This window comes from Phyllostomus hastatus, unplaced genomic scaffold (genome assembly GCF_019186645.2).
Source record: "Phyllostomus hastatus isolate PE091 unplaced genomic scaffold, TTU_PhHast_1.1 phas_contig_196, whole genome shotgun sequence".
Lineage (NCBI taxonomy): Eukaryota > Metazoa > Chordata > Mammalia > Chiroptera > Phyllostomidae > Phyllostomus > Phyllostomus hastatus.
Window position 1 is genome coordinate 31,240,405 of NW_025333709.1, and position 20,671 is coordinate 31,261,075.

Below are 20,671 nucleotides of genomic sequence, written 5' to 3' on the forward strand. Positions count from 1 at the left end.
ACATATCTTGATAAGTTATTGCAAGGTGATCTAACTTTGGATGTGCTTATAGGCCCATGGGACGTGCATGTGCACAGTGATTTGGCAAAGGACCTAGGTTAGTGCTTGTGATGATCACTTCAGATTTTCATACTACTGGTTTCTTTAAGAGTAGCTTGTTAATTTTATTTATTTATTTATGTATTTCTTTTTGGTAGATGAAAATGAAGTTGAAAGGCCAGAAGAAGAAAATACCAGGTTAGTGAAATTTCTTGTTGATACTTAACACAGGTAGTGTAATACAGAGGCTCTGTCAACAAATTGTCAGAATTTATTGATTCTGACAATTAACAACGTTCTGACAAAAGGTTGGAAGATAATGAAACTTTGGGAGTTGATCCTATTTCAGGGCCTGATTTTATACTAGTCTGTTTATTTGCTGGTAGCTTAGGGGACAAAGATTTTGAAATTAGGGTTTAACTACTTTTCACTGTTAAGTAATTTATTTTACTTCTAAGTGAGCTTACTAGTGGAGTATACAATATAAACATTAAACTGCCAAGAAAAAAAGTTTTAACTTAAAAAATTTTTTAGAATAATCTTAAATTACTCCTTTCACAATATTTGTGATGGTGTATTGCACTTGGGTTATAATTTCTGCATTTTGTGCTTATTTAAATGCAAAGGGGAATTAATGAATTAATCGTTAGTAAGATTAGTTCCTTTTGTTAGATTACTAGAAAAGCTAGAAAAGTATGCATATTGTTTATAGAACACGTACAGGGACCAGAAACTGAATTCTAAATTTCAAAGCAACTCACTCATACAGGTTAATGGATATGCTGACTTTACTCTGACCAGAGGGCTTAGCTTTTAAAGAATATTTGGGTTTAATAAGTGAAGGAACTAGGGCTTCACACCCAGTAGGTTGACTGTAATAAAAAAGACAGAAACAGGCATTGGTGTGGATATGGAGAAAATTGGAACCCCATTCACTAATTGTAGGATTGTAAAATGGTGCAGCTACTTTGGAAAACAGTCTGGCAATTTCTTAAAAGGTTAAACAAAGAGTTACCATATGATCCAGGAATACCACTCATATGTCTGTACTCTAAGAGAAATGAAAACATACATCCATGCCAAGTCTTGCATAGTAAGTTCTCACTTAACATCATCTGTAGGTTCTGTGAATTTAGGTGAAACTACATATAGTGAGACCAGTTCTGCCATAGGCTAACTGATATAAACAAAAGTTATAATCCTACAGATCTCATCAATGTTATAAGAAAATGAAGTTGAACAAAAGGGCATTATTCAAGCACCTGCTGTGCACGAGCGTTCATAGCAGCATTATTCATAATAGCCAAACAATGGAAATAACTCATGTCCATCAAATAATGAATGGATAGATAAAATACGGTATGTTTATACAATGGAATAGTATTTGACAGTAAAAAGGAATGAATTATTCGTGTGTTACAACAAGGGCAAACGTTGAAAACATGCTAAGGGAAAGAAGCCAGTCACAAAGGACTACGCATTATATAATTCTATTTATATTAAATGGGCAGAATAGATAAATCCATAGAGACACCAAGTGGTTAGTGTTGGCTGGGACTGGGTACAGGATAAAATGGGAGGTGACTGATAAATACAAGATGTCTTTTTGGGGTGATGAAAGTGTTCTGGAATTAGATAGTAGTTACTGTTGCACTATTTTGTAAACATACTAAAAGTCATTGAGTTGTACATTTCCAATGAATGGATGGTATGGTATGTTAATTATTATCTCAAAGCTGTTACTTAAAAACAAGTGAATGGAGGGAAGAAATGAGAAGTAGAAATAGCTTTTGGGGTGTTGAAATTAAGACTGTTATTCCCCACTTAAAACTATCTGCAGTTTGGGAAGACATTTTCTGAAACTTACTGCTGTATCATCTGACATTTTATCATTTAGTTTTTAAATTTTGTATCCAACCCAGTTTTTAAAGCTAATCTGAACCACAAAGTGAGGATTTGTATAACTTACAGTTTGGAAGGTAATTAAATATTTCCTTATGTGCTCTTTTTCATTTGGTCAAGAAATTAATTGATAAAAGGTACAGATTCACTAAGCACAATTTTTTATAGGCTAATTTTTATTCCATTTTTGTTAATACTAGGTCTGACTATAAATCTTCAAACTTATTTTCTGATTGAACATTCTTTATTTTAATTCCTCAATATACAGCTTGATTAAATTTATTTGAGAGGCGCCTTCTACCTTTCCTGAGCATCCCTGTCAAAAATCTCTATATTCCTTATTCAAACTTTATTTAGAGAACTGTTAAATTTATTTTATCCTCTGGAAAAGATCTACCCTTAAGATACTGTTTTTCTAGAAAATGCTTATAATTTTATCATGTTTTTAGCATTTTAATGGCTATAGAGAATGAAAACTTTTAAAAGTTTATTGGGAAAGAGCACCAAGCCTGTGTTCTAGTATCAGTGTGGTACATCATTGTGTTGTCCTAAGTGAGCTGAATCCTTGTTATTAGAGATTTCCTCAGTTTCTTTGTGATTAGTTCACTGTTAAAATCTCTGTTCTTAACCATTGTATTATACTGTCTCCAATTCTCTCATGTTTTCTCTATCCATGTTTTGGCTAATACTTTTTTGTGATATAAACAAGCTGAACTTCTTTCTGGCTACCTAGAAGCTTATTTAAGCAGGAGGTAAAGGTACTGGAAAAATACAGTTGCTGGTTTGTTTTCTTGGGTCAAGCAGGAGGACAGTGAATTTGTCAGATATGCTATCAGTTTTTATTCTTCATTTTACTTTATTTGGAGATTATATTATAAAAAAGCAAGGTAGAGTTTAAATTGATTTGTATAGAAACCACCTAATACAGAATGAAGTTTAGAAGATAACAAAAATCTTTTTTTTTTAAAAGATTTTATTTACTTATTTTTAGACAGAGGAGAAGGGAGGGAGAAAGACAGAAACATCAATGTGCGGTTGCCCCTCATGTGGCCCCCACTGAAGGCCTGGCCCACAACCTAGGCATGTACCCTCACTGGGAATCAAACTGGCAACCCTTTGGTTCACAGCCCGCACTCGATCCACTGTGCTATACCAGCCAGGGCAGATAACAAAAATCTTAATGAGATCCTTGAACTAGATCAACATTTGGAATTTACTTACTTATTTATTTATCTTAGAAATGCTACTAAATAATTGTTAGTTGCTTTGTACTTGCATTTCCTTACCATAGAATGAGGTTAATGGCTATTTCCCACTATGGAAATCATAATTATTAAAATTATAAGAAACCAATTACACTGTAATACAAGAGGTTTTACTTGATAGTTAATGACTGTATGCTTGAAAATAAGACACTTGCAAAGAAGACGTAGTAGGATAGGAATGTCTATTGTAATGGCACATTTAGGATTAATTGGCCTTAAAAATTAGTTTTTTTTTTTAAAGATTTTATTTATTTATTTTTAGAGAGGGAAGGGAGGGAGAGAGAGAGAGAGAGAGAGAGAGAGAGAGAGAGAGAGAGAGAGAAACATCAATGTGCGGTTGCTGGGGGTCATGGTCTGCAACCCAGGCATGTACCCTGACTGGGAATCGAACCTGCGACAGTTTGGTTCGCAGCCCGCGCTCAATCCACTGAGCTACGCCAGCCAGGGCCAATTAGTTTTTTAATGCATCTGCTTTAATGCATAGGCTGCCATTGGTATCCAATTTGAAGGCAGCCTTAAATAAAGGTTTTTTTTTTTTAAGATTTTATTATTTATTTTTAGGGAGGGAAGGGAGGGAGGGAGAGAGAGAGAGGGAGGGAGGGAGGGAGGGAGAGAGAGAGAGAGAGATACATCAATGTGCGGTTGCTGGGGGTTATGGCCTGCAACCCAGGAATGTACCCTAGCTGGGAATCGAACCTGGGACACTAAATAAAGTTTTTATCTTAAAGTTTATTTTTTTATACAAGGAACATATATTCAATAAAAGGGATAAAGATAGAAAGACAGGCAGGGGCATGTGTATTAATTGAATACTAAATAGTTAATGTGATCATATTACAAATCTGAAAAGAGGAAAGTGTTACATAGTCCTTGGCAATTACAATAGTATGTGTCATATAGCGGATGTTTGATAAATATTTAGGATAATTAAAATTGATTAAGTGGGAAGCATATTTTAAAAATGTAAAAAAACACCTTCAATTGTACCCCACCATCAAATTGCAAATTTGACATCATTAATGAATTGTGGAGGCAGTTCCATTCTATTTCTAATGTTGACTGCATGTTTTATGTGAAGCATCAGGGATAGACAAGGAGGTAGTTTTTACCATCCATTTTCTTATCATCCAATGGAAACAATTTTAGAAAATATCAGACATAGCTTAAAAGTACCAGTATACACTGTCCGTACTTCTGAAAAGTAATACTAGGCATGTGTATTTATTTTTGTTTATAGTGCTAATAATCCTCCATCTGGAGCTGAAGATGAAACTGCTGAAAATGGAGTACCTAAACCGGTAAACCTAAGGCTTTGAAATCTAGTTACTTCTCTATTTAAAATCTGTATTGATAGTTTTGTGTTCACTTAGGAATAAACCTAAAGTTTAATATGACTTTCAGTATCCTGCTTGATCTGACACCCTCTTACATTGCCTACCTCATCTGGTGCCATGGAAAGCATAGTGAAGAGGAGTAGAAAGATTCAGATGAAATAGGTCATGTGCAAAAGTTTGAGGTTTATTTCAAGGAACTGAATGGTCGTAGGTCAACAAAACAGAACATACCCTGATTTTCAAAGCAGACATTTGAGTCTTGTGAATTGCAAGTTTGATTGTCATGTTTTTTTTAGCAAAAAAGAAAATTTGTGTGTGACAGTCTTTGACCTCATACCTGTTAAAACTGATGTTTTAGAGGGGTGTGAACATATTATGAGCTCTATGACTGTTTTGAACATTCTCACCCTGTAAAAAAAAGAGAAAAATTGTTCTGTAATTTTGAATTTGTATACAGAAGTTATTTTTGCCTCGGTGTTCTACTTTTTAAATTGACTATTATGTGACTAAGCACTAAGTAGCCTTTTAGAGCCAAAACAAAATCTTTGCAAATGGCCCTACTTTTACTCATAAAAACAAAGTATTCCCTCCACCATTTGCATACAGGACCCCTTCTAGGTGTAAATGAATTCTAGGAGTAAGTAAGCTGCTTTTTAATTAACCATGGCACTGTGAATCTTAAAATTAATTGTTTTCCTCTTAACTTTATTCTTTTCACCAAGAATTTTTTAAATACTTTTTGTAATTTTCTTTTTTTTTAAGACTTTATTTATTTTTAGAGGGGAAGGAGAAAGAGAGGGAGAGAAACATCAATGTGTGGTTACCTCTCGCATGCGCCCCCTATTAGGAACCTGGCCCACAACCCAGGCATGTGCCCTGACTGGGAATAGAACCAGTGACCCTTTGGTTCACAGAACCGTGCTCAATCAACTGAGCTACACCAGCCAGGGTTTATTTTCTCTTAGTAAATTACTTTGGACCATTTTTGCAAGAGGAGCAGTTATAAATAGTAGGAAAAAACACAAGGTATTTATAAAGGTGATGGTGAAAAAAGGTTTTCACATTCTTATCCTTTCTATCATGTAAAATATTGAAGTTATAAATGAAGTAGCATTTCTATGAGCTTGTAACTTTTCTGTAAAATGGTAGTTTAATTGCAAAATGAATACTTCTTCAGTTATTCATACTAGATATTGAAATGGATTATTGAATATATTTTAAAATTGTTTATGTTGGTATAGAAAGTGACCGAGACTGAAGATGATAGTGATAGTGACAGTGATGATGATGAGGATGATGTTCATGTCACTATAGGAGACATTAAAACGGGAGCACCACAGTATGGGTAAGTTATTTTTAAGTAACAATTGTGTGACTAACTCAAAGATAGTATGCATGCCTGTATTAAACTGTTAGTGGTTGATTCCATTGTTTTTACATTTTTCCATCTTACCATGATATGTATGAGAGAACTCTTGTTAAAATTTCACCTGAGTTGCTAAGAGAGTGGATCTTAAAAAGTCTTATCACAAGTGATGCAGACACTGGCCTGCAGTATCCTCGGCAATATGGATGAGACGAAATAAATTCACATGGACTACCAAGTCCTGTGGAGGAAAAGGGACAGTGTGACTTCTCTGTCAAGGGGAGAGCAAGCCTTGGAGTGCCTTGGCGACCCTGGCCACCCTCTCAAGAGGAGAGTGCCCGACCCTTGCCTTGAGAGGCTTTTATTGGATTCAATTTGCATAGGAATACAGGGTGTATATGTAAAGCTCATTAGTCATTATCAGGCAGTAAGGATCAAACAATAGATAACATACAAAGAACTCCGGGGCCTATTTTGAGTCAGGGTCAGATAGTTAAATGGCCATAAAACTTTGGGGAACAAACTCACTTCCTGCTTGGACCCTCAATTGAGAACATTCTAAACAAAGCAGGTTTCACAGGATTTTACATAGTCTTTCTTAGGCCTGATCGCCATAGGGAATCTGCCCTTTCCAGCACAGGGCGGTACCCACCACCAGCATTGTTTCAGGCTTAAGGCATTGTTTCAGGCTTAAGTCAGGCGTAGGAAGTAAGACAGCCAAGAGATTAGGAGACTTCTCGAAGACAGAATGAAGACTCAGGCTGTGTCAAAGCCAAGGGGTGAGGGTCCATCACCCCTTTTTTGTGGCCCCCAAGTCCTTCCCTGGGGGTGGGGGTGTCATGATCGTGCCTGTCTTAGGTCATCTCTCCCTTGAGGAATCTTATCTGTCATTGGCTAACCAATCAAGCATTGGGGGCCAGGCAGGGTGAAGTAAGAGAGGCAGAGCCAGCGCCCCTGCCAGGGAGATAAGCTTTGTCTCCTTAGTGGCTTATGGTCCAAAAGTCACTCAGACTTAGCCATGGGGGCGGGGGGTGGTTACAGCTCTTGAAACCAGGCAGGGCAGTCCCAACATGCAAGGGGGGGGGAACACATTTACAGTTACATTTGTAACTGTGTGTGGTAATGTACGAGGGATGTCCAGAAAGTATCCAGTCACACAACATGAAAAGTAGAGCCATTTGTTGAAGAAGATACAGGGAACATTGTGCATAGGACAGTGATGACTCAATCCCCTTCAACGTAGGCACTTTGGGACCTCACACAGTTCTCCCAGTCGCTATCAGCTTCCCCCTCATATTTTCCTGAATCTCATCAATGGTCTGAAATCTCTGCCCTTCCAAAGGTGATTTTAGTTTTGGGAAAAGCCAGAAGTAACAGGGTGCCAAGTCTGGGCTGTAGGGGGGCTGGGTCACCTGGGTGATTTGGTATTTGTTGCCAGAATCTGCACAAGACATGATACATGAGCAGGCGTGTTGTCATAATGAAGCTGCCAGTCACCAGTTGTCCATTGCTGTGGCCTTTTGAGTCATCTGAATAGTTTCCACTGTGGAATGCTCTAACTTAATTCAAAATTAGACTCAGATGCGTTGTTCTACTCAGTCATTTGAGGGCCACATAGTACACATGCTCACTCAATGGCATCTTCCTCCCCAACTGACGAGTACAGTGAAGTTGTCATTGTTCATGCATGTGCATTCCAGTCCACTCTTCTGTGCTGCTTGGTTACATCGATGTAGCGCAAACTGTTCTTGTTATATTAACAATGGTTGGACTTTTTCCGGACAGACCTCGTATGTTAACTAAACTTTGCAATTTAAATATATATCAAATTGTTATGTTTTACACCTAAAATTAATACAATGTTATATTTTATTTTATTTATTTTTTTAAAATATATTTTATTGATTATGCTATTACAGTTGTCCCATTTCCCCCCTTCTCTCCCCTCCACCCTGTACCCCCCTCTCCCACCCACGTTCCCCCCCCCCTTTAGTTCATGTCCATGTGTCATACTTATGAGTTCTTTAGCTTCTACATTTCCCGTACTATTCTTGCCCTCCCCCTATCTATTTTCAACCTACATTCTGTGCTACCTATTCTCTATACCTTTTCCCCCCCTCTCCTTCTCCCACCCCCCCCCCTGCTGCTAGCCCTCCATGTGCCCTCCATTTCTGTGGTTCTGTTCCTGTTCTAGTTGTTTACTTAGTTTCTTTTGGTTTTGCTTTAGGTGTGGTTGTTAATAATTGTGAGTTTGCTGTCCTTTTACTATACATGTCTTTTCTTTATCTTCTTTTCTTAGATAAGTCCCTTTAGCATTTCATAAAATAAGGGCTTGGTGATGATGAACTCCTTTAATTTGACCTTATCTGAAAAGCACTTTATCTTCCTTTCCATTCTAAATGAGAGCTTTGCTGGATAGAGCAATCTGGGATGTAGGTCCTTGTCTTTCATGACTTGGAATATTTCTTTCCAGCCCCTTCTTGCCTTTAAGGTCTCTTTGGAGAAATCAGCTGACAGTCTGATGGGAACTCCTTTGTAGGTTACTGTCCCCTTACCTCTTGCTGCTTCTAGGATTCTCTCCTTCGTTTTTACCTTGGCTAATGTAATTATGATGTGCCTTGGTGTGTTTCTTCTTGGGTCCAACTTCTTTGGGGCTCTCTGAGCTTCTTGGATTTCTTGGAAGACTGTTCCCTTTGCCAGATTGGGAAAGTTCTCCTCCTTTATTATTTGTTCAAATAACTTTTCCACTTGTTGCTCCTCCCCTCTGGTACCCCTATAATTCGGATGTTGGAACGTTTAAAAATGTCCTGGATGCTCTTAAGCTTTTCCTCGATTTTTTGAATTCTTATTTCATCATGCTTTCCTGCTTGGTTGATTCTATCTTCCTTCTGGTCCACTGTATTGTTTTGAGACTGAGATTCCTTCCTTTCACTATTGACTCTCCTCTGTGTATCTTCCTGCATCTCTTTTATGGTAACCTGCATCCTTTCATCTAAATTGCGCCCAAAGTCAACCAATTCCGTGAGCTTTCTGATCACCAGTGTTTTGAACTGTAAATCTGATAGGTTGGCTATTTCTTGGTCGCTCAAAAGGATGAGTCCTGGGGGACTGATCTGTTCTGTTGGAAACATGTCTTATGTCTTTCCCTGTCTATCCTTTTTTTTTTTCCGGTCTGGTCGCTCTTGTTATGGTGGGGGGGTGGAGCCTTAGGTGTTCACCGGGGCTGAGCACCCCAGTCGCTAGATTGTGATGTTGTATATGGGGGCGGGAGCGGGGATGGGAAGGGAACAATGGTGGTAGTTCCGTTCTCCTGGGCTGAGCCCTTCTTTGGGATCCTGGGCTGCGAGCTCTGCCCTGATCCACAATCACTGCCTCACTGGGTCCCCCAGCCGCAGCTTGCGCACTCAGGGATCACCGCTGCGTTCTTGCGCCCCGGATGGTTGTCGTGCCGATTTTGTGCCAAATTTTCCCCCGACCTCCGCGCGCCGCCGACCCCTGCCAGCCCCGTGCCCGCCTGGCTCATCGTCCCCTACCAGTCTGGATGTATGGGTCTACTTCAACTTCTTGGCTGTCCGACTTCCATCCAGACAAATCATCTGTCAGTTCTGAGTGATATTCTATCTGTAAATTATTATTGTTCTATTCTTGGTTGTGCGAGGGGGTACGGTGCGTCCACCTATTCCTCCATCTTGCCCAAAGTCCACAATGTTATATTTTAATTACAGCTCATGATAAAAGATTTCTTCATCAAATATTTCTTTCCTAAAGATAATTAAGCAAAGTTATATGGAAGCAGCAGTATTTTTGATTACTAAAATTAAAGTGTTTTTATAAATGAATTGATAAAACAAATTTTTTAGTTTGAATCAGAAAATCTTAAATTGCAGTTTGCATCTGTATTGTTCTGTGATTTTATTACTTATCTAAGCCTGAGTGACAGACCTAAAATTAGTTCAAGATATTTTCTAAAATCTGTGAGTCATTATCAGTTTATCCAGTTACTTTGTGGGTGTGCAATTTATTTGTATACATTGAATATGTTACTGTTTTTGTTTACAATTTTTATTTTGTTTTTAGGAGTTATGGTACAGCACCTGTAAATCTTAACATAAAGACGGGAGGAAGAGTTTATGGAACCACAGGTAAAATTTTTATTTGCAAGTGCATCAGAAGGGAAATAAGGCATATATCTGAATAGGTGATAACTACATCATAGTAACTATTACAGCTAATTAAAAATCAGTTATGACCATATATGACAGAACTAGCTAATAAATATTTTAGGCTGTGTCAGCCACATAGGGTTCCTGTCATGGTGTTTTGTTTGTTTGGTTTTTACTTGTCTTACAGCCCTTTAAAAAGGTAAAAACATTTCTTAGCTCACAGACTGTCCAGAAACTGAATTAAAACATGGAAGTTAGCAACTTCCTGGTGGTACAGAAATCCCTTATTGTATGTAACAAGTCCCTAACCTCTCTATCCATTTTATCATATAGTTGTACTATAAGGTTTGACTTTACCTTTTATGTATGGTAAACATCAATGTTTTGTTTCGAACCTTTGCCATGTATAGTGCTAGGAACAGTAAAAAGGTGTCAGTGTTTTCTGTTTGTCATCTCTCTCAGCTTCTTGCTAATGTAGCTCCTTCACCATTTTGTAATTTTATGAAATAGGGACGAAAGTCAAAGGGGTAGACCTTGATGCACCTGGAAGCATTAATGGAGTTCCACTCTTGGAGGTTGATTTGGATGCTTTTGAAGATAAACCATGGCGTAAACCGGGTAAGGTTATTGTAGATTATATCAGTTTCAAGAGATTTATAGTATAAACAATTATCAGAAAAGTATTTTTCATTATCAATTTATTATTGTATTAATGTTATTTTTGTAGTCTTAAATGCATGAGAATAATAATGAATTAATATAATAAATTAATCATTGATAATGAATTTATTAAATCTTGCTGGTGGCCTAGCATTATATTAAAGTAGACATGCATATTATTTTATTATAATGTATTTCTAAAGGAAATAATTTTGATCAAAAATTCATATAATTCTCTTTATGGTAGTTGGGAGAACTGGTAAAATTAGAAGGGGTGATAAGATTAATAGAACTCTATATTTTATACTTCATAATATTTTATATACTGCATAAATATAGAATTGAAATATTTGTACACTAAGAGCATTTTTTATCTTTAGGTGCTGATCTTTCTGATTATTTTAATTACGGCTTTAATGAAGATACCTGGAAAGCTTACTGTGAAAAACAAAAGAGGATACGAATGGGACTTGAAGTTATACCAGTTACCTCGACTACAAATAAAATTACGGTAATTGATAAATATTCCAAAATACCCCTGTCTTTTTCTACTGTCCCAGTTTTATTTCCCAAATAAATCACTTTTTCCTCTAAAGGTGGTTAAAAACTATATGATATTTTAAAAATTCCATTCTTTTTTACTATGTTTGTGTTTTTTCCCTCCTTCCTTTTCAGTTTCATATTAATGATTTTGTGATGTTCTTAGTTTCAAGTCACAGACTAGCCACAGCTAGTCTTTATATGGCCTATCGATTAAAAAATTATGTTATTTAACTTAGGCCGAAGACTGTACTGTGGAAGTTACACCAGGTGCAGAGATCCAAGATGGCAGATTCAATCTTTTTAAGGTGAATTTTAGTAAATTATCCTTGGTTGCTCTCATTTTTTTGTTCTTGAGTCTGCTTCCATACCACTACTCAAGGGACAAGATTAAAGTGGAAATAGCTATCTTTTTTCCAAACCTTCAGCTTCCTGGTGACTTACAAATTTGCTGATTATTGTTTTATCACCACTTTTGCAAGCATGTGAATTTATATCCTATTATACTAACAAATGCCAAGTAAAACTATTGGTGCTATATGTTGTGACTTTGAGTCATAGTATGTTTGTAGGATATGAAAGTTCATGCCAACAGGTTAAGCTCTTATTGAAGATCATGCTATAATCTTTATCAGAATTAAAGATTCATTTTTCCTAATTTTCTTTTTAAAAATGGTAAGGAAGATGGCTTATTATCTGTATGGCCCTGAAATTACTCGTGTAGTTTAAGATAGCTCAAGAATCTTAGGCATTCTTTGAGAGTCTTTCAGGAAGACTTAACAAAATAGGATAAAGCCATTGATTTTTAAATTAATACTTTAAAAAGGAGTAGGTTTAGTGAGGGACTTGCAGGTTGATACTACTGCTTGTGTATCAAGTCTGATTTTTGGCTTCTCCATTCCATATACTCACAGGCCAGTCCAAAGAATAATATATTTTCATACATCTATGATACATAGCAACCTACTCTTCTTGAAACCTGATTGTATACTCTTTCTTTACCTTAATTCTTAATTTTGACTCTTACACTGAATGACACTGGGATGAAGACTGGGAGTGGCTTTTAGATTGATTTGTATATTTAGGGAACTTTTGTGGGCAGGAACTCTTTCGTGCCCCTTTTAGGACTGCAACTCTGTCCGCTGAAATACTGCCATATGCAGTGAATGGGCTATATCTGCAGATGTAGCTGCTCTGCTGGGCACAATTCTGTATAGAGAATTCAGTTTTAACTTACATCCTACGCTGGGTGAGTATTTGGTTCTTGTTCCGCTGTAACTATTTTAAAAGTGTGTGGTGATGTCTTTCATGTTTTTACTGCTTATCAGGTTCTTTTTGGTGATATCTGCTTATCTAGGTGTTCAACATATTGCTATACATGATTACAATGCATAGATAGAAAAGTTGTTTTGATAATGAAATAGTTTATTTGCAGTGGTGCTTTGTATTTTCATTCAACAGAAATTCTTATTTTGTAAACTGGCAGCTTCTGTATACTTTGTCTTTTTGCAGTGAACTTCTTAAACTAAAAAATAAAGAAACTTCCAGGGACTGGTCTCTTATTGAAGTTAGCCATTGTGAGTGAATTGTTTAATATACATACTGTATATTGAAAACTTATTTTTGAAATTTCTTTTAGTTATATGAGAGGAGGTCATTGTTTAAATTCTGATTTATTTGATCCTGAATGAATTAAGAGCATGAACTTGATGGTTGTAGTATAAGGGTTTTTCTTGCTTCGATAATGTGGTTAAATATTACTCACCTATTGGAAATAAATAGGGTATGTATTTTAATATGTGGCTCACATTTGTGGTCTGTAGGATATATTTTATTGACAGTGCTCAAAATCTGCAACTAAGGGTGTGAGGGGGTGTTGGCATTTTTAGGCTACCATTTGATTTGCACTGTATTTCGGAAAAGTTTCTGTCACCTTAAATTTAAGAAATATCCTTGCCCTGGCTGGGTCACTCAGTTGGTTGGAGCATTGTCCCATATACCAAAAAGTTGCAGGTTCTGTCCCAGATCAAGGTATATATGGGAGACAACCAGTTGGTGTTTTTCTCCTTCTTTGTCTCATCCCTTCTTCCCCATCTCTCTTTTTCTCTCTCTCTCCCCCTCCCTCTTTCTTCCCTCCAGGCCCCACCCCCCACCCTCTAAAATCAATAGAAAACATCGTCTGGTGAGGATTTAAAAAAATACATTCTTTTTTTTTAATTTTTTAAAAAAAGATTTTATTTATTTATTTATTTTTAGAGAGGGAAGGGAGAGAGAGAGACAGACAGACAGACAGACATCAATGCGCGGTTGCTGGGGGTCATGGCCCAAAGCCCAGGCATGTACCCTGACTGGGAATCGAACCTGCGACACTTTGGTTTGCAGCCCGCTCTCAATCCACTGAGCTACGCCAGCCAGGGCAAAAAAAAAAAAAAAAGTATTTTTGTTGGCCCTTGGCATTGTAGTTCAGTTGGTTAGAGCATTGTCCCTATATTCTAAGGTTGCAGGTTTAGTCCCTGGTCTTGGCACATAGAAGAGTCAACCAATCAAAGCATTAATGGGTGGGAGAACAAATCAGTGTTCCTCTCTCTCCTTCCCTCTTTCTCTCTAAAATTAATAAATAAAAATTTTTTTAAAAGGAAATAAATCCTTGTTTAGATTTCTGTGGGATTCTTACTTTTTGAAAAAGTACTGGTTGTCTGCTTTACTATCCTGCAACTATGGAGAGTACAAAAAAATCATAGTGATGTAACTGGTACCCCAAATATGCATAAATACATTTCTTAGGTATTAAATGCTAAAATGTATATTTTAGACAAAATGCTATAGAAATTGAGAGTTAATTAGAAATTATTTTGTAATTAGACACTACATTGGGTGTTATATAGGTTTGTTCTACTTTTTTTTTTTTAGTCTAAAATTGGCTGCAATAATAGGGAAGCATATGCCATTTTAATCACAGCCTTGAGAATGTGGAGAAGAGAAAAAAAGTATTGCAGATTGAGGACATGGCTTGGTCAAAGAAACTCCTCTCTTAGGAAACATCTTGGGTATCTGTAACATGTATGTGTAAAAAAGAAGTTGACCACAATCTTCTGGAGTATTTTCTTTAATTATTTTGTAACTTAATTTCTGCTTTCTTCTGCCTTCTGGCTCCCATATTCAAATATTGACCTTTTATGCTTTTTAAAAAGCTTTTCTTATCTTTTTTCTCTTACACACCATATCTGTCTTCCATTTTCTGATTTCTTCAACCTTACAGGCCTTCTGTTTTTCATTTCTGCTGTTATATTTTTAATAGCCAAGAAGATTTGTTTTCAATATTTAACTGTAGCATCCTATTTTTGTTTTTGCATGTGGTGATGCAATATTTTCCACCCCCCTCCTTCCAAAAGATAGTAATAGTCCCCCCCCCCATAGTCTGTTTTCTTCAAGATGATGTTTTAAGTTTGTTGTTTTTGGCTTCTGTCTTTGGCTTTTCTCAAACGTTTGCTGATCCTTGGCCATTCAGTCATGAGAGAGGCCACCAAAAAGGTGATTGGAAGCTCTACATGTGAATAGAACTGGCTGGCTGCCAGCTTTACTGTAGGTGTAAGCTTTTTTCACAGTTCCTGATGTCAGTATCTTTAGGTTGTTTTACTTTTTGTTTGTTTTCTTTTTTGTGGTTATCTGATTTTTTCAGAGAATACATTCCAGTATCTTACCTAGAGGATTTATACTCGGCTGATTTGAATGTTGTCAATTTCTGAACCTTTGGGATCCTGCCTTGAAAATTAAGTGTCTTTGCTTTGTCATTGCTGATTTAGGATTCAAGTTTCTTTGCTAAATCAGTTATTATTTTTTCATCTACTTTCAAAGTCCTGCATTTTGTTGCTTTCACGGTCTTTTTGTTCTTGTGGGTTGAAACAAAATTATGAAATTAATTTATATGGTTTTCTACTTTTTCTTTTTTCATCTTAAATTATATGGCAAATGGTTTCCTAGATTATTAATGTTTTTTGAGCCTTGGCTGGTGTGGCTAAGTGGACTGAGAGCTGACCTGTGAACCAAAGGGTTGCTGGTTTGATTCCCAGTCAGGGTACATGCCTGGGCTGTGGTCCTGGTCCCAGTGGGGGGCATGAGAGAGACAATCACACATTGATGTTTCTCTCCCTTTCTTTCTCCCTCCCTTCCCCTCTCTAAAAATAAAAAAATAAAATCTTTAAAAAAAAGGTTTTTGATAAATAACACTTTAAATAGTTGATAATCCATTATTTTGGTATGCCACAATTATCAAATTCCTTTTTAGATATATTGTTTATAATGTCAAACTTTTATAAATAATGGTATAAAGGGGCAGCTGAAGGAAATTTCACAAAATTAAGTTTTGATACAGTGGTAGCATAATTCATTCTCAAGTTTATAGATGTCAGTCAACTTTTGTTTGGATATGTAAGGTCTGACATGAATTTGTTTTTAGAAAATCAGTCATGGTGTTTTACAGTTACTTAAAGTATTAGATCGTGAAAAAAATAGTCTTTGTTCTGATTAAACAAATTTTGAGTCTGTGTAATCATAAGTGCAACATCTGAAGACAAGTGGGTAATGATAATGGAAGTTGGTTATGAGGGTTGCTAAAAGGGTGAGGGTTTTCAAAATTGTCTGATATGATGAATATATTACGAAGAAATGAAGAAGAAAAAACCGAGGAAACACAAGCAATTTTTACATTTTAAAATGCACCTATCTTCCTGATACCTCTTCTTTGTTTATATTTATGTTCTCTTGCCTTTTTCTTTTTTCTCTCCTCTTCCACTTTTCTTTTCTAACCCTCCTTTCTTCTCCTTCCCAATTTGTAATTGAGCATTGACTGTGCCAGAAAGTATCTCAGGTTGGGTGTGGAGAGGTGAGCATTATAGGCATAGATAGACTGTGTCTTAGAGTTTGGCTGACTTCAGAGGAAAGATAGGTATTAATTAGATAATAATTCCAAAAATTATGTAGTTATAAACTCTCTGTCCTATGAAAAGCCTTGAAGAAAGAACTGACATTTAAGCTGAGTCCCAAAGTCAATCAAATAATATAGTATATTGAGCACTTACTGCATGCCAGACACTGTTTTTAGGCACTTGGGATAAAGATTTGAACTGGCCAATGGCCGTGTTTTCAAAGATTCTGTGTTACTCTGGCAGCAAACAGACTATAACCATACAAAATAAATAAGATAATTTCAGATAACTATACTAAGGAGAAATTCTGAAGAAAATACAAAATGATGCTATGATAGAGATTGTTCAGAAATGGTTAGAGAAGGCCACTCCCAGAAGACATGTGACCAATATTTGAATGATTGGGAAAAAGGTAGCCATGATACAATCTGGGGAAAGAGTATTCCAGATTCAAGGGCTCTCATAAAGAGGAATTTATATGTTAAAAAGAACAAGAAAAAAGGCCATCATGACTGGGCAAAGTAAAGATAAGTTGGGGAGGAATAGAGGAAAACAAAATGGAAAAGACATGCAGGGCCCATACCATGTAAATCTTTGCAGGCCATTATAGGAAGGTGAGCTTTTACTCCGCATTGGGAAGCTATTAGAGAATTTTGAGCAGGGAGAAACATGAGTTCATTTATATTTTAATTAGATTGTTTTTGCTGTGTACAGACCGTGGATTTTAGAAAGGCGAGACAAAAGCAGAAAGACAAGTTAATTTAGAATGATTGAGATGTGGCAGTGGGTTTGACCTGCTTTTAGGAGTGGACATAATATAATAAGTGCTTGAGTTTGATGTGTATTGTAAAGGTAAAGTCAACATTGGATATTCATATGTATTGGGTAATTCCTAGAATTTTTTTTTTCTTGAGTAAGTTGGCAGCCAATGGTGCTATTTACTTGTGTAAGAAAAACTTAGGATGTCACCCTGGCTGGCGTAGCTCAGTGGATTGGGCGCAAGCTGCGAACCAAAGCATCGCAAGTTCGATTCCCAGTCAGGGCACATGCCTGGGTTGCAGGCCACGGCCCCCAGCAACTGCACGTTGATGTTTCTCTCTCTCTCCCTCTTTCTCCCTCCCTTCCCTCTCTAAAAATAAATAAATAAAATCTTTAAAAAAAAAAGAAAGAAAAGGAAAACCTAGGACGAGACTTGAGGGATAGTGGGAAATCAGTAGTTTTGTTTGAGATACTTATTAAACATGTAAGAGTTGGATATCAATTACTGGAGCTCAGGGCAACAGTTGAGACCACAGTGTCAACTCTTGAGTATACCTAACATCCTTAGGAAGAGTGATGCATTTCTTTTCCTGTGTTCTCATAGCAGCTTTTTACCTCATAGATGGGTTTTTTTTATAGCATTTATTTTATTGTTCTCATTGTTTGTATGTATGTCTTTTCCCATGGTCTGGGATTTTGTTGTATTTCTCTGTGTAGTCTCAACTTCTGGTACAAATAGATTTTTATTAAATGTTTGAATGAATCATGTTTAGTTACTGTCATCATATTCTGTCAGTTTTACCTGTCAAATGGTCTGTCAGGTCCATTTCTTTATATCCTCATTGTCTTAATGCTGATCCTCATCATCCTCACTAGGGTCAGTGCTTTTTAAATGGATTTTTTTAAGCAGTGGAAATTTTTTCAAGTAAAATGTCAGTGTTAAACCCTTATTATATTGAGGCACCAATTAGGCTCTAGGTACAACAGTATTAATAAGAGATCTGATTATAATGACTCAAATATATAAACAAGGGTTTCTTTTTTTCCACAATGATTATTTGAGAGGTAGGTGGATTCTGGAATTGAATCAGTGGTTTGACTGTGTCAGAGTCAAGGTTTCTGAGAGTCCCTTGGCCTTCATCTCTTGGGGAAAGGAGAGTTGCAGAATTTAGTCTGAACAGGGGCAGTAGAATATAAATAGGGCACAAAGTATGGTGTAATGTTACTCAAGTGTATGGCAACTTGACCTTTGTTTATAGTTAACAAATTTGTGACAGTTTTAAGATAAGAAGGTGGGTATAAAAGCAAGAGTACATAAGAAGATATTTCACTATTGTAAAGGAGAATGATGGACCATACTCAAAGGATCTGATAGGAGCAGAAAGGATGGGCAAATCTGGGAAAAATTATGGAGTAAGTAGATAACTGGTTTAAAGTGAATATAAAGAGGAAGAAGAGGTATTAAGGAGACAGGTGACTGACTTCCAGCTTGCCAGTGTACAGAACTGGCAGGGCAGTGATGATGGTGGGAAAACGGGAGAAATGGTATGGAAGTGTGGAAGCAGATCAGTAATATTTGTGATAGAGCAAATCACAGCTTGAAGAGAAAATGGTGAGAATGGCTAAGTAGTGAATATAGAAGGGGAAAATTCTTCAAAGCATTTCTTAATTTCTGAAACATGGCTTTGTAATCAAATCAAGTATGTTGGAGTTAACAATTGGTGATCTGAAGGAATTAATGGCAGTCCTGAAGAGTTACAGTTTGTTGGACTTTTAAGTGACATTAATGTGAAATTCTTAATTGTTTGGAACACTTTGATTTCATAATTCATCTTTGGTGTCTTTCACCTAATGCTATTCTAAAATAGGTTAATTTTATTAAATATCAATAAAACATTCTCTTTAATTTGGAATCAATGTCACAAATTTATTTTAATACCTCCAGTGTATTATTTTTGTGTTCTCTTAAATTAAACAAGCTAATAACCTTTTTTTTTTAAGGTACAGCAGGGAAGAACTGGAAATTCAGAGAAGGAAACAGCACTTCCATCTACAAAAGCTGAGTTTACTTCTCCTCCTTCATTGTTCAAGACTGGACTCCCACCAAGCAGGTTAGTTAGACCATTTTAGTTAGTTAAACTCAATTTATTGAAGGTATTGGTATCTTCACCTTGTCTTAGTGCTATGTGAAGTATAAAAGCTCCACATGTGCTACCAAGAAACTGAAACATTCTACTTTATTTTAGTACAAAATGAATTATTTGTGAAAAACTTGTCTGGGTGCTCTTTCACCTTACAAAAAGTAAGCAAGAAATAAAGTATGGTGCTACAATTACATGTGAGTATAGAGACAGTTTTACATTCGGGAGAGTTGGTGACAGCAAGGGTCTTGCTGTTTCTGTGTTTATTATATAAAGAATTTTTGGACTTCCATAAATCCAGACCTATTGGCCTAAAGGTGTTTTACTAATTTTAGTAAAAGAGATCATAGGAATTTTAGCCTGGGAGATCTTTCATATTAAAACCATTTTTTTTCTCTTTCTTTGGTTTGTTGTGATACTATTTAACTTTGAATTCCACAAGATACCATTTGTGAGAGGCAAATATGCTGGAAGGTACCTTTTAATTTGAATGCAACAAATGATTAGCCTGTTAGCAGGAAAATGGTAAAGGATTAGATAAGAGTAAGGAAGTTTGATGTCAGCAATTTAATCTTGTGTTACACTTGACTTAAATCAGTTATTTCCCTGAGCCTGAAATAGGTCGATAATCCAACTATTACTAAATTTTAGCCAGATCATATACCTTTTGTGTTATGTGCTTATATTTTAGAGTTACCTGTTTTATTATTCTGCAATTTTGAATTGCTATAAGAGATTATATTTTATAATATACAAATGCAAGAAGAAACCTTATATAGTTTAGTCCTGAAATAGATAATCTTGAAGCTTTCAGCTAAAATTAAATGTCACAAAGCCATTGAATTTGACTTTCTCTTCTCATCTTAATAATACTAGTCATGGGCATTTCCGAATAGAATTATTTGAACTAAGTGCAATTTCATAAAACGTTTGACTAAGAAGTTATGCCAGCTGAGGAATATTTATCCTCTTAATATGTAGTATTTTTTGTTGTTGTTGTTGTTGTCTTCATATTTTAAAAGAGGTCAACTTTCATTCCGTGAGTTTATGGTGTTCTGTGGCTCAGAGTGATGTTAAGAACTTGGATTCTAGAGCCAGACTTCAAATTTTGGCTCTTTTTACTTACTAGCTATGTGTCCTTGAGCAAATCCCCTAATCTTGTTCTTCCACTTCCTCATCTGTAAAACTTAGTAATAATGCTTCCCTCAGAGGGTAGTTATGTATATTAAATGGATTAATTTCTGTAAAGCTTTTTAGATCATTGGTATTTACCTACATAGTAAATAAGTACTCTATCCATGTTTTCTGTTATCATAATAAACTAAACTATTTAAAAATCAGTAGCAGTTTCATGTACTTGCCGTACTTCCCCACCCCCCCTTTGTTTTTTAAGCTTGGGTCAGATTGTGTAGAGCATTAAAAGAGCTTTGGCTTTCCTATAAATGAAATGAATGGAGGATAACCATCAGATTTTGAGCAGAGGAATGAAATAAAATGCTTTAAGTTTTAAAAGTCTCAACTTCTATATTTAGATCAGACTACATATATATTAAGGGCAGACACTGAGAGGCCAGTTA

General features: G+C 36.2%; 1 protein-coding gene across 23 annotated transcripts in view; it reads left to right on the forward strand.

Moving 5' to 3' along the window:
• The window catches only part of FIP1L1 (factor interacting with PAPOLA and CPSF1), a 73,427-nt gene that overhangs the window by 1,378 nt on the left and 51,378 nt on the right, over positions 1–20,671 (forward strand). For 4 of the 23 annotated variants that reach the window (XM_045833920.1, XM_045833921.1, XM_045833927.1 and 1 more), the window contains exons 2-10: positions 53–97; positions 198–237; positions 4,444–4,504; positions 5,782–5,885; positions 9,984–10,048; positions 10,580–10,687; positions 11,110–11,240; positions 11,509–11,577; positions 18,955–19,064. In XM_045833920.1, coding sequence (XP_045689876.1) covers positions 53–97; positions 198–237; positions 4,444–4,504; positions 5,782–5,885; positions 9,984–10,048; positions 10,580–10,687; positions 11,110–11,240; positions 11,509–11,577; positions 18,955–19,064 — 733 coding nt within the window. Of the gene's footprint in view, positions 1–52; positions 98–197; positions 238–4,443; positions 4,505–5,780; positions 5,886–9,983; positions 10,049–10,579; positions 10,688–11,109; positions 11,241–11,508; positions 11,578–18,954; positions 19,065–20,671 lie in introns of all 23 variants that reach the window. The other 19 variants (XM_045833923.1, XM_045833926.1, XM_045833934.1 and 16 more) reach the window with 6 other exon arrangements.